We start from the raw sequence: 13,084 nt of genomic DNA, 5'->3' as shown, positions 1-13,084 counted from the left end.
CGTTGAGTAGAATGTCATCATATGAGGCAAAGGCCTCAAAAATATTTCAGTGAAATCCCCTCGCTACAACGACGTTGTAGAAAAAGGCAGAAAGACGGAAAAATTCAGTGAGAAGAAACCTGAAATGAGTCTGAGAAAAAAATAGAAATTAACTGAATCATAATAAAAGAAAAATGATGTATATATTTTTCCGCCTCTTGGCATGTTTTCGTGTGAAGTGTCTGTGTTTCCTTGAGAAACAAGTTTATTCTGTGTGTACCAATGAATATTAAGTTGAACTATATTCACATTGATCATACACTACTTTTCGTGCATGTAGGTGAGAGAGTGGGGCAGAAGACAATTAGTGTGTGCGGCGACGCGAGGTGGGTGTTGTGTCGAATTAGGTGTTCGTGTTTGGCGTGCAGTCGTCCTAGACATCTCGAGTGTAGTTTATGCATTGGATTAGGTGTGCGTGTTCGGCGCACAGTCTTCCTAGATGTCTCGTGTGAAGTTTGTGCTTGTGTTGGGTGTTGTGAGTACCGGAAATGCAGCAACACCCATTATTTAGTCTATGCATCGTCATTAGGAGAGCTCACTTCCAACACAATGACGTCATCATTCAAGCAAATGACATAGTCTAATTGAAGGCCTTCTCCCCCTCTTCTCTTCCTTCTCCTCCCCTTCCTTCTCCTCCTCCCTTACCTTCTTCTCCCCTTCCTGTTCCTCCTCTCCCTCCTCTCCCCCTCCTCTTCTGACCCTACGCTACCAGGAAAATCTCTGGAACATCCTTCTTGTTACCTCTATTATTGAACAACGAATTTTTCATCCTTTTTATCTCTGTATTTGAACAGGTGGTGTCTGGCTTACTTGAATTTTGTGTGCGAGTGACTTGGTCAGTAATATAATATGTATAAACTCTTCAAACCAAAGACTGGAACCTACAAGCCTTACTGACTTAAATACTTAGGGTATCAGAAGAAAAAAAAAAAAAAGAAGTAACACGAGTTCATTGAACTGGTTAAAATTGACTGTTTGTTGTCTGAATAATGGTGTAGGTTAAAGTGTATAATGAAAAGGTTAACCTAGATGTGTTTAATCGCTGTTCAAACCCTCCGGTGCCTAGGAGCGGCCTAAACAAGCTACAAAACACAACCAAAGTGAAATCAAGTACTCGTCCGTAAAATTGTGGACATGTTGATATTCACCTGCTAGATAAAAACAGACGTGGACACACTTAACAGGTTCACAAGTTCCTCGTAACTGTTTATCATCTCAGGCTCACCCCTTGCCATTTGTTCTTTGTAATCTATACTTGTCTATTCCTTTTGATGTGTTAGAAGGAAAATATGCAGCCAGCCAGAAGTTTTTGTTTGTAGGATTGCCATGAGGATGGTGGTGGTCGTCGGGACTTCAATCCCCATTGAAGTCTCGTAGTCGTCAAAATTGCCCAGTTTTATTTTTGAGTACTTGTGCATTGTAACTGTTATTTCACTAATATTCATACCATTTGAGTATTATATATACAATGCATGTATGTATCTTTTTTGGTGCCATAGGCATCCATCTCCAGCAGCATCCTACTCACTATCTACATCATCCTATCCCCAGCACCCTACGATGTATCTACACACATACATATACACACATAAGTTACTAAATAGCACTCCATAATCCACTAAGGTTGCCCTGAAATCAATTCAGCATAAAAATCACTCCCAGGACGACTAGAGTGATACTAACGTGCCTAAGATCAGGTCTCCACCCAGCAGCCAGAATCTGTTGTAGTTAAGACTCAAGTCCAATTGTGTTCCCGGTCTTAGGTACATGGTTAAGTTGGTGTACTTTAGTTAACTTTTCGTATGGGTAGTGTTAAGGAAGTGGTTTGTAGAGTTTGTGTTCAAGGGCTTTTTCCTAGCAGTTATTTTCTCCAGATCACAGCACGGAATCGTCGTTTCAGTAACGGTTTCTTATGTTGTGCTGTTGCCTCTTCTTGCAGAATGTTCAACCTTCTATATGAATATGCTTTGTGTAAGAGCAACCACTGGGAAAGAAACTAAACCAAGCAGAGCGCTTTCGCATATTACAATTATCAAAGTAATAATTGATCAATTGACAAGCTGTGGCAAACCTTCGCATTCCATATGCATGTTTATCATTCTTGAAATGAAAACGACTGTCCCGTGTGGGCAATTTGTTCTTTTGTCACAAACATTCCAGGGAATGTGGTGCTTTTCAGCCTTTGATAGAGGTTTAGAGTAAACTTGAATGGCCGGGAAGCGAGGAATTCGGAGGATCCTTCAGATACACCACCGTTAGGAAAACTATGTATGGTTTTATTCTATACTCTAGTTTTGTACACCAAATAACATGTCGACCTTGTTGTTACTATGGGAGTGTAACAAAGACGATAACATATTTTTACAGTAACCAGAATTAAAGTAAAAATGGTACCTGGTACAAGCAGAGATACCCAAAATAAAAAGAAATACTACAAGTAACCAACAGTGTTAAACAAATATCAAATATCCAGTTATGAAAAAATATTAACAGTTTTCTAATTCTGAACGAGCATTATGACAGGTTTCAATGGTGATACACACATTTTCTTCAGTTCACTGCAAAACTCAATCTTGGATCTTGTATTCACAGAAGACCTCGTTCACAAGAACTATGTTTACAGGCATTTGTTTATGGACAACCATAGAATGACAAAAAGGGGTTGCTTGTGCCGATGTTGAATGAGCCAGATTCATTTCTACGTTTGTCGTTGCTGACTTTGTTAACGTCAATATTCTTTGCATGAATGGACGATGGTGGGTCGACCTCCATGCCAGCTATAAATCCAGACTAGCAAGTTCAATCAAGCCTGAACCTGAAGATAAAATTGTGAAATAAGTCATTACAGAATCAATAAACGAGCGAGTAAAGCTTTAATTGATAAATCTCTCCTCTCGAGTGCCAGAAAGCATACAAGATGAACACTCGACGATTATTTTAACAAAACTCTGAAAACCAACGTGAAGCCATCCCATAGACTAGTCAGCCATGATAAACTTCAGTTTAATGATCATCACAATTATTTAGAATTTGTGAAGTCGTCCCATAAACAAGCATGTCAAAGATTAATTCAATGGCCACAATGGTTATTCAGAATCAATATCTATCTATACAGAAAGAGCTTTTCCTCCTTTACAAAGGAAATAGCCAAGTCAAAAGGCAACCACCCACTCCCACCCATTCCAATCCTATCCACCACTCTTTCCTCCCTCTCACTTAGCTTCCATGGACGACAGGTCATCCATGAATCCCACCCACTGCCCTGGGTCAGAAGCAACACAGCAAGACACAGCACATCCACAGCAAGAACGCTCCATTATGCACTCTCCGTCCCATTATGCAGAAAGAAAGAAGACTGGGAAAAATCCCTTCGGGATGCGTCAAAATATTATTCATGCGTAATCACTACCAACCCACCATCCCCCACACCCTCCCTTCTTTCCTTACATCACAGTATCATCCATACGTAGCCATTCTCCAGTCGCCCCTTACTCCTGCCTTCTCCCTTCCTCCTGCCTTCTCCCTTCCTTGCTTAACAGACATTACCCTCTTGCTCAAAGTATCTTTCACCCCATCCATCCATCTCATTTTCGGTCGTCCCTTCAAGTTCACTCCACCCACCTCTGCCTTCCACACCTCTTTTACTAATATTTCTTCACTCATTATTTCCACGTGTCCAAACCATCCCAATACTCTTTCATCAGCTCTATCTGCCATCTCCTTCTCTTCCCCTCACCTTGTTTCTCACTCTGTCCAACCTTGTAACCCTTACCATACTTCTCGGGCATTTCATCTCAAGCACATCTAAAAGTTTCCTCTGCCTCTTAAATCCCATGTCTCTACCACATACAGCCACGTATGACCCAAAATACTTAAAGCTATGAACTTCCTCCAGCCTCTCTCCTTTAAGACTTACTTCCAACTCACTACCAGCCTCTCCCCTCGTACATCTCATCACCTATCAATTATGTTTACCTTCAATTTTCTCCTATCGCATACCCTCACAAACTCAGCCACTAACTCCCTTCTCTGACCTTGCCACAAACGCAGTGTCGCCAGCAAACAACAACTGGTTCACCTCCCACTTTTCTCCATTTTCTTTAACCATCTCAAGTCTCCTGCCCTTGTCCTTCTCCCGTGCCACCCCACCCATGTATACACTGAACAGCCATGGCAACATGACATCCCTGTCGCATTCCCACCTTTATTTCAAACCACTCACTCTTTTCATTTTCAAATCTAATTGACTCTTCTATTATCGTAAAAACTCTTGACTACCCTTAACAGCTTTCCCTCAATACATATACAAAACCTTCCACAGTGCTTTTATGTCTGCCCTGTCATGAGCAGTTTCCAAATCCATAAAGGCCCAGAATACATCATTGATTTTTGCTAAAGGTTTATCACATATCTGCTTTACCACGAAAATCTGATCCATGAAACCACAACTTTGCTAAACCCACACTGTTCTTCATGAATTACTCCCTCTGTTCCTCTTCTAATCCTCTAAATCAAAACCTTCCCAACTACACACACCAAACTGAACCCTCAAAGTACTCCAGCTATATTTGCCCCCTTTCCTTTGTAAAACGGAACTATGCAGGTACTCCAGTCCTCCGGCACTACCCTCCCTTAGACACACATGAAACAACCTCACTAGCCAGTCTACTAATCTTCAGACATTCCGCATGACACCCATCTAACCTAGGTGCCTTACTTGCTCTCATTATTTTCAAAACTACTTGCACTTTATCTTTTCTAATTTCTCCTCCGTTTTCCTCATTCACCGCCGTCACTTTCTTAGCACCTCCCACTGCTACCGCCGATCAATCCCTATCCTTTTCCACATTGAACACATCTATAATGTTTTGTCCATCTTTCCCTTACCGCCTCCTCTTTTGATAAGAATCTGTTCACCTGCGCCTTTTACCTTTTCTTCTCTTCTTGACTCACCTTCCCCTCCCGGGAGGCAAGCATATTGAACCACATCCATAAGGGCAACATTTCTGATTCCTAGGACATTGGGCGTCTGAGAAGCAGTTTTCTGGCGTAACTACGCATGGAGTGATGATTCCAGTAGTATCAGGGCATGACCTTGATGCTGAAAAGAAATGTGGAAATAGCTTTTAGGACCAGCGAAAGTAAGCCAACTAGAAAAATTACAAATATATTACAAACATATATATATATATATATATATATATATATATATATATATATATATATATATATATATATATATATATATATGTGTGTGTTTAAAAAACATTTCAGACAAATGAGAAAGTAATGGGTGGGAAGGGCAAACGAAGATCTGTTGGGAATAGTTTATTGCCCTAACGTTGTCACCAACTAGGTCTTCTCCTGAAGAAGACTAACTTGGTCGAAACGTTAGGGCAATAAATTCTATTCCCAACACATCTTCGTTTGCCCTTCCCCACCCATTTCTCTCTCTCTCTCTCTCTCTCTCTCTCTCTCACACACACACACACACACACACACACACACACACACACACACACACACACACACACACACACACACACACACACACACACACACACACACACACACACACACACACACACACACACACACACACACATATATATATATATATATATATATATATATATATATACACATATAAATATATATAAATATATACACACATATATAAATATATATATATATATATATATATTGGCGTAGTTGTTCAACCAAGTGAGTTTTGCAGTTTTACATTGTCCACTACAGTATATGAAGAAGAAAGTCGTCACCTTTGCCCTATGTGGTTGGACTGTTTGTTCAGGTAACCGACTAATGGGAATCGGAGAGGGGGCGGGACTCGAAACCACAACTAAGCAAATGGGCCACGAACGCAAACCAAATGGGGTTGGAGTGATTTGTTTCCCGATAGTAAAACAATATAAAGGGATGTGGGACGGACTAGATTCCTTGCGTGGCGAGTTCCCATTTTCCTTTCATTTTTGCTGTCGTCAACCTATTTCACCCATCTCCGTGATCCCGACCCCTCGTTCGGTGATGAAGAAGACGCTTCTCTCTGCAATTGTTTTCAACTTAAGGAACATCTAAAATCAGTGACTAGAAAGAAAAGCCCCTATGTACATATTCCCTTTAAAATTTAGATCATAGATTTAACAGGAGGATCCGTCCTAAAGTCTGCGCCCGTTCAGGGTGTGGAATACGTCGTGCCAAATGAACCTTAGTACATGCGCCTCTCATATTTCCCATCTATGCTCTATATATATTTTTTTCATGTTGTGTATATAGTGAAGGAAACAGTATAGTACAATAAGCACCACTTTTTAGTATTGTAACACTAATTACCCACCCGATTCCACCTGACCTGGCAACATGGGGAAAAAGCTCTGACGTGTGTCATAGAATTGATTCATATCGTTATAATCCTAAAAACTGATACTCATTGTACTATACAGTTTCCTGTACTGTATACAGAATATTTAAAAAAGATCAAATAAAATAGTGCATACAGTTGATGGGAAATATGAGAGAGAAGTATGTACTAAGGTCGATTTGGCAGAATGGCTGGTAGTAAATCACGACACATGTCACATCCTTGGAGCGCACAGACTACAACTTAAAGCAAGTTCGAGATGTTTTGGGAGAAATCACCAAAGAACCATCTACCACGGGCCGTCAGTCCACGTCTTGCCATCCATGTGAATTAACTCCGATAAATTCCCAGGCAGAGTGGCGCGCCATACTCACTGTTCCCAGGTAAATATAACTCATCTAAAGCAAATATGTCCCACATGCTGCTTCTAAAGGTTAGAGATTTTGTCATGGTAAGACTTAGATTTAATATAACCTCATGTGAAATATGTCAAATAATAACAGGAAATGTAAATAGAAATACAGCCGATGAATATGGATGGATGTAGTTTTCAAAAACACTCGCCGTCTGTACCGGCAATAATACTCACGTCCTCCCTTCCAGTTCCTCGCTGCACTCTCTGAAAGTAAAATAGCAAGAATATTGTTTGAAAAGCGTCATTAACCGTTATTTCAATACGTTGATATATGAATCAGGATTCACTACATACAGATAAATGTACATATACACATACAAAGATAAACATATTGTACAGACGAAGGGAACAACGGACACTTGCTTCAAACACAACCAACTCTTGACAGGAAACTACAATACAGTGCGAAACTTTCCTCACAATACCACACAATACCACAACACTGCAACAATCACCTACTCTCATCTACGCCCTCAAACAATAGTGATAATTTACCCAGTCTTGAACAATAAACATTTACTAAAAAGAGACAGGCTTATAAGAAATACAAGTGATTGGGTGCACTTAATGACTATCATAGTTATGTAATAATACAGAGATTTAAAAAAGACACTAAAAGACCAAAACGACAATACAAAATGAATATCGCTGATAAATCTAAAGAGAATCCCAAAGAATTCTATAGTTATATTAGAGATAAAAAAAAAAAAAAGGTTATTAGGAATCACATTGGTCCACTATTATCTACTGACGGTCAACTTGAATATTCAACGATTTTAGCTCAGTATTCGTAAACGAAACACCTCAAAGTGAATTCCAAAATAAAACATGTGAAAAATCTAAGGTGAACTTACTAAGGTAAATATAACAAAAGAAAAAATTAAAAGGTGTATAGAGACACTCAAAGTTAATAAAACACTAGGGTCTAATGGTTGGCATCCAAGAATCTTAAAGGAAATGAATAATGATATTTTTGTTCCATTAGAAATTATTTTCAAGAAATCCATCATATCCGGAAATGTCCCAAAAGAATGAAAGTTAGCTAACGTTACTCCCATATGCAAAAAAGGTGACAAAAAGAAACCAAATAACTACAGGCCTATAAGGTTGACTTCAATCGTAGAAAAAATAATGGAAACTATCATCAGAGTTGCTAAATGTGAAGCAGGATAGGAAAGGAAAGGTAGTTGCAGTAGGAAGTGCTAAGAAAATGACACTGATGAGTAAGGAAAATGGAGGAGAAATAAGGAAAGATGAAGTGAAGGCAGTTGTTAAGATCATGAGAGCAGGTAAGGCACCTATTCTGGATGGATGTCATGCAGAATGTCTGAAAAAGGAGGTACAGTGATGGTGGACTGGCTGGTGAGGTTATTTAATCTTTGTTTTAAGAGAGGGTAGAGTGCCGGAGGACTGGAGGAGTGCCTGTATAGTTCTACTTTACAAAGGAAAAGGGGACATGTGTGAGTGTAGTAGTTTCAGAGGGAAGGCTTATGGGAGGGCCTTGGTTGAGAGGATTAGGAGAGAAACAGAGTGAGTAATTGGTGAGGAACAGTGTGGGTTTAGGACAGGTAGAGGTTGAGTAGATCAAATTTTTGTGGTAAGACAGATATGTGAGAAGGCTATAGGAAAAGTTAAGGATGTTTTTTGGGCTTTTGTGGATTTGGAAGGTGCTTATGATAGGGTGGACGGGAGGGCACTGTAGAAGGTGTTGCAGATGTACGGGATAGGAGGAAAGATTTTAGGAGCTGTCAAGAGTTTTTACAAGAGTAGTAGAGCGTGTGTCAGGATTAGAAATGGAGAGAGTGGGTGGTTTGAGGTAAAGGTGGGACTTCGTCAGGGATGTATTATGTGACCCTGGCTGTTCAATTTGTACATTGATGGGGTAGTACGAGAGGTAAATGCAAGGGTGGTGGGTCAGGGATTGGAGATAGTTAAAGAAAATGGAGAAAAGTGGGAAATAAGCCAGCTGTTGTTTACGGTCGACACAGCGCTTGTAGCAGGATCAGAGGAGGGATTGAGGAAGTTAGTGACAGAGTTTGGGAAAGTGTCTAAAAGAAGGAAATTGAAGATAAATGTGGGTAAGAGTAAGGTGATGAGATGTACAAGGGGTGAAAGTGGCAGCAGACTGGAAGTTAGTATTAAGGGAGAGCAACTGGAGGAAGTAAATAGTTTTAGATACTTGGGTGTGAATGTGGCAGAAAAGGGAGGAGTGGAGGTGGAGGTAGAATGTAGATTGAGAGAAGCGAGTAAATGCCTTGGGGGATTAAAAAGTGTAATGAATAATAGACATTTGGGAATGGATGCTAAGGGGTTATATGAATGAGTGATTGTGCCGACAGCGGTGTATAGGGCAGAAACATGGAACATAAGAGAGGAAGAGAGGAGTTTGAATGTGTTTTGAGATGAGGTATCTGAGAAGTATGATAAGGGTTACTAGTCTAGATAGAGTGAGAAATGAGGAGGTGAGGAGGAGAACTGGGGTGGAAAGGGAGTTGGGAGATAGGGTTGATGAAAGAGTATTAGGATGGTTTGGACACATGGAAAGAATGAGAGAAGAAAGACTAGTAAAAGATGTGTGGAAGGCAGACGTGGAAGGAGTGAACATGAGGGGGCGACGTAGGATGAGATGTCCACTTCTATTCATAGTATATATAAATGGTCTAGACCACGGACTAAAATCTATTGTTTCCAAATTTGCTGATGATACAAAACTGTGCAGTGTGGAATGACAAATAATCACTTAAATCAATTAGATGTTCAAGAAGATTTAGATAAATTGCAGCCATTGTCTGAAAACGGGCTAATGAAATTTAACGCAAGTAAATGTAAGGTTATGCACATAGATAAAAATAACAGTAAGTACGATTACAAGCTATATGGAAATTCATTAATAAAAGTGGATAGTAAAAAGGATCTTGGCGTAATTATCAGTAACGATCTCAAATCATCTAAGCAGTGTATTTCAACCTCTAGGAAAGCAAATAAGATTCTTGGACTGATTGCGCGACCCTTTGACTTCAAAAGTCCATCTCTCATAAACAAGCTATATAAATCATTAGTTTTCCCACATTTGGAATATGCTGTTTCCGTATGGTCACCGAATCTCATTAAAGACATTGACAGACGGGGAAAAAGTACAACGGCGAGCCACAAAACTGATTCCAAATATCAAAAATAAATCATACGAAAATCGACTAAAACATATGAATCTATTTTCCCTAAAAAAGAATAGATTCAGAGGTGACTTGATAAAGGTCTTTAAGATTCTAAAGGAAATTGACATCATAAGTGACAAAATTTTCACAATGAATGAGAATCAGACATGAAATAAGGGTTTCAAACTGTCAGGAAATAGATTTAATTTGGAAGTGGGTAGAAACAATTTCGCCAGCCAGTTAATGAATGCAATAAACTTCCTGCAGAGGCAGTGCAATGTAGTTCAGTTCGAAGCTTTAAGAATCGTTTAGATAAAACCTAAGTAAGATGCTGTAATGCCTGCCATTTATTTTATATTATTGATCTATAACTGTTATTATTTGTTTATTGATATTTGCTTTTTATTTAATATAATGTATCTGTCGATTGATTATTATTTACTATTTACCTGTTTGTTTATTATTCAAATATACCTATGCATTTATTTATCATATTTATTACTATCTATATTATTATATTTTTATTTGTTTATTTATTTACTTCTTTTATCATTATTATAATTTTTCGCATCCGACCTAGTTATGGACCAAAAGGTCTCCTGTCGACATGCTCAGCCTTTGTAACTTTTGTAATCATCCCTCCAAAACTTCATAAAGAAAACTCTTAACCAAAATACAAACACCCATTGATTAGCTAGATAAATACGTAGAATATAGGATAAGACACAATGGGGGGTAAGGGATTGTGCACAACCAGGGAAACATTGCTAAACCACAAACCATAACTAATCAATTAACTGTCGTGAATCGATATTTTGGACGACAAGTTTCCAAGTAGTTTAAAGGTCAACTGAGAAGGCTTTGAATTTACTTTTATTCATTCATTTATTTATTTGTTAATGCATGTATGAAAATAGAACTAAGATGTTAGAACACTAAAATAAAATGATCTTAAAAGTGCCTGATAGCAGACGAAAAATTCAGTGTCGTAGTTACACTTTCCACCGCTAGGGCATACTGATGACGTAAAAGTTGTTTACATTCTTCAACATGGCCGGCACGCAATACGAAAGTGACTTCACATCGAATAAAGAGGATTGATCGAATTTGGATGCCCTACGTGTCCCTATGTGAGTAAAGTACAAGGAGACATGTACGAACCAATTCGGATATCCAAACAAAACTCAACTGACGAAGAACATGTCGAGAACGAGGAGTCCTCAGAGTATGAGCGCCCAGAACGTGCGGGAAATAAGAACTGGTGAGTTCGTCGGAATGCATTATTGCATGCACTCTTTACATACATAAATGCACACCACCAACCACACACCACATCAGGCCAGACACATGATTTCGTTGGTTTATCAACTAGACATGCGGATGAAGGTCTGATGGCATGAAATGGTAGGCCTAATATCTAGCAGATGTTGATGAGCCTGGCCCTATCTGCCAGGCTTCAGCATGCCCAGCAGGCCTGGTTTTGGTTTTATTTTATTGGAAAAACATCACCACCAAGATGTCTACGTCCACAGTACATGGATAGTTCATCGTTCCATGCAAGGAGGCATTAACTATCCTTGTGTTTTATTAATTATCCTTGTTTTGGTTTGTTTAAGAAAGTCAAAGTGATAGTCAAAACCTACATGTCAGGTTCATCAAAGTCCATGTGTCCATTATCTGGCATGTCTGGTTTCCAATCAGGATCATCTGTGTCCACCATATCCACTATGTCGTCCACCACTGGATCCTCCTCACAACTGCTACACCCAAGACCCAAGGGTTTGTCCCACTTTGGCTCAGATAAGGCAACTGCCTCGGGTAGGGACGCAGAGACATCTGTGACAGGTTCAGTCTGGGTTGATGCCACCTCCTTCAACCAAGCTAGGCAACCACCCACTTGGGCATCTACAGCTTTGGTCATGGCTCTGTTTATTTGTGTCTCTCTGGCCTTGTGGAAACCTGTACAGGTCTGTGAAACTTCGGACTTGGTGGTACAAATGCTTGAGTTGCAGCAGAGGTGGATTTCATAGGTTGTTATGAGTAACACCTAAAACTTTTAAGAAAGTCTCTGCATGGATGAATCATCTCCTGATCTAGGTCAAGCTTCATATTTACAGGCAAAAGTTTCAAAGATTCATGAATTACAAATTGTTTTTATCGGTGATAAGGTACAACAAAACAGGCCTATGAAGCGAAGAGAATAGAGAAATGGTTTTACTTAAGGGGAGAGGAAAACTAGCAAAAGATACCCACAGACATGTCTATAAAATGATCGGTAGATGTTACTGTGGGGAAGAGAAGCCATCAGTCATATGCCTGGCACTGTCACCATGGTAATTTTCACATTGCATCTCAATTTCGCTGGTAATGGTACTTGCACATTGTAACACATAGGCACATTGTAACAGCTGAAAAAATAACTAAGTCTAAATGCAAAATAACTAAGTCTATATGCAAAAGCTTTTGATACCGTCCCACACGAAAGACTACTTACTAAATTAGCTTCGCACAGAATAAGTGGTAGCCTATTAAGTTGGACTAGTAATTGGTTGAATGATCAAAAACAGAGAGTTGTTTTACATGGAAAAATTCTGGATGGAAAAATGTTACGAGTGGATTTCATCAGGGTTCTGTTCTTGGGTCACTTCTATTCATACTACATATAAATGATATAGACCATGGACTAAAATCTACTGTTTCCAAATTTGCTGATAATACAAAACTGTACGGAATGGCAAATGATCACTTAAATCAATTAGATATTCAAGAAGATTTAGATAAATTACAGCAATGGTCTGAAAACGGGCTAATGAAATTTAACACAAGTAAATGCAAGGTAATGCACATAGGTAAAAATAACAGTAAGTACGTTTCCAAATATAAAAAATAAATCATACGAAAATCGACTAAAACATATGAATCTGTTTTCCCTAAAAAAGCGTAGACTCAGAGGTGACTTGATACAGGTCTTTAAAATTCTAAAGGGAATTGGCAACATTAAAAGTGACCAAATTTTTACATTGAATGAGAATCAGACAAGAAACAATGGTCTCAAACTGTCCGGAAATAGATTCAATTTGGAAGTAGGTAGAAACA

The 13,084-nt window shown here is 39.1% G+C and overlaps 1 protein-coding gene across 5 annotated transcripts in view; it reads right to left on the bottom strand.

Moving 5' to 3' along the window:
- Window positions 1–2,301: 2,301 nt before the first annotated feature.
- Window positions 2,302–13,084, bottom strand: part of LOC143022779 (waprin-Thr1-like) — a 14,927-nt gene continuing 4,144 nt past the window's right edge. For 2 of the 5 annotated variants that reach the window (XM_076181131.1, XM_076181133.1), the window contains exons 3-5: window positions 7,008–7,037; window positions 4,993–5,140; window positions 2,302–2,854 (exon numbers count right to left, since the gene is read on the bottom strand). In XM_076181131.1, the coding sequence (XP_076037246.1) occupies window positions 2,839–2,854; window positions 4,993–5,140; window positions 7,008–7,037 (194 nt within the window). In that variant the 3' untranslated portion in view covers window positions 2,302–2,838. Of the gene's footprint in view, window positions 2,855–4,992; window positions 5,141–7,007; window positions 7,046–13,084 lie in introns of all 5 variants that reach the window. The other 3 variants (XM_076181129.1, XM_076181130.1, XM_076181134.1) reach the window with 2 other exon arrangements.

The sequence above is a fragment of the Oratosquilla oratoria genome, unplaced genomic scaffold (assembly GCF_046742065.1).
Source record: "Oratosquilla oratoria isolate Oo_2021 unplaced genomic scaffold, ASM4674206v1 SCAFFOLD174, whole genome shotgun sequence".
Taxonomy (NCBI): domain Eukaryota; kingdom Metazoa; phylum Arthropoda; class Malacostraca; order Stomatopoda; family Squillidae; genus Oratosquilla; species Oratosquilla oratoria.
The sequence above is the reverse complement of the archived record's forward strand: the minus strand, read 5'-3'. Positions and strand labels throughout refer to the sequence as shown.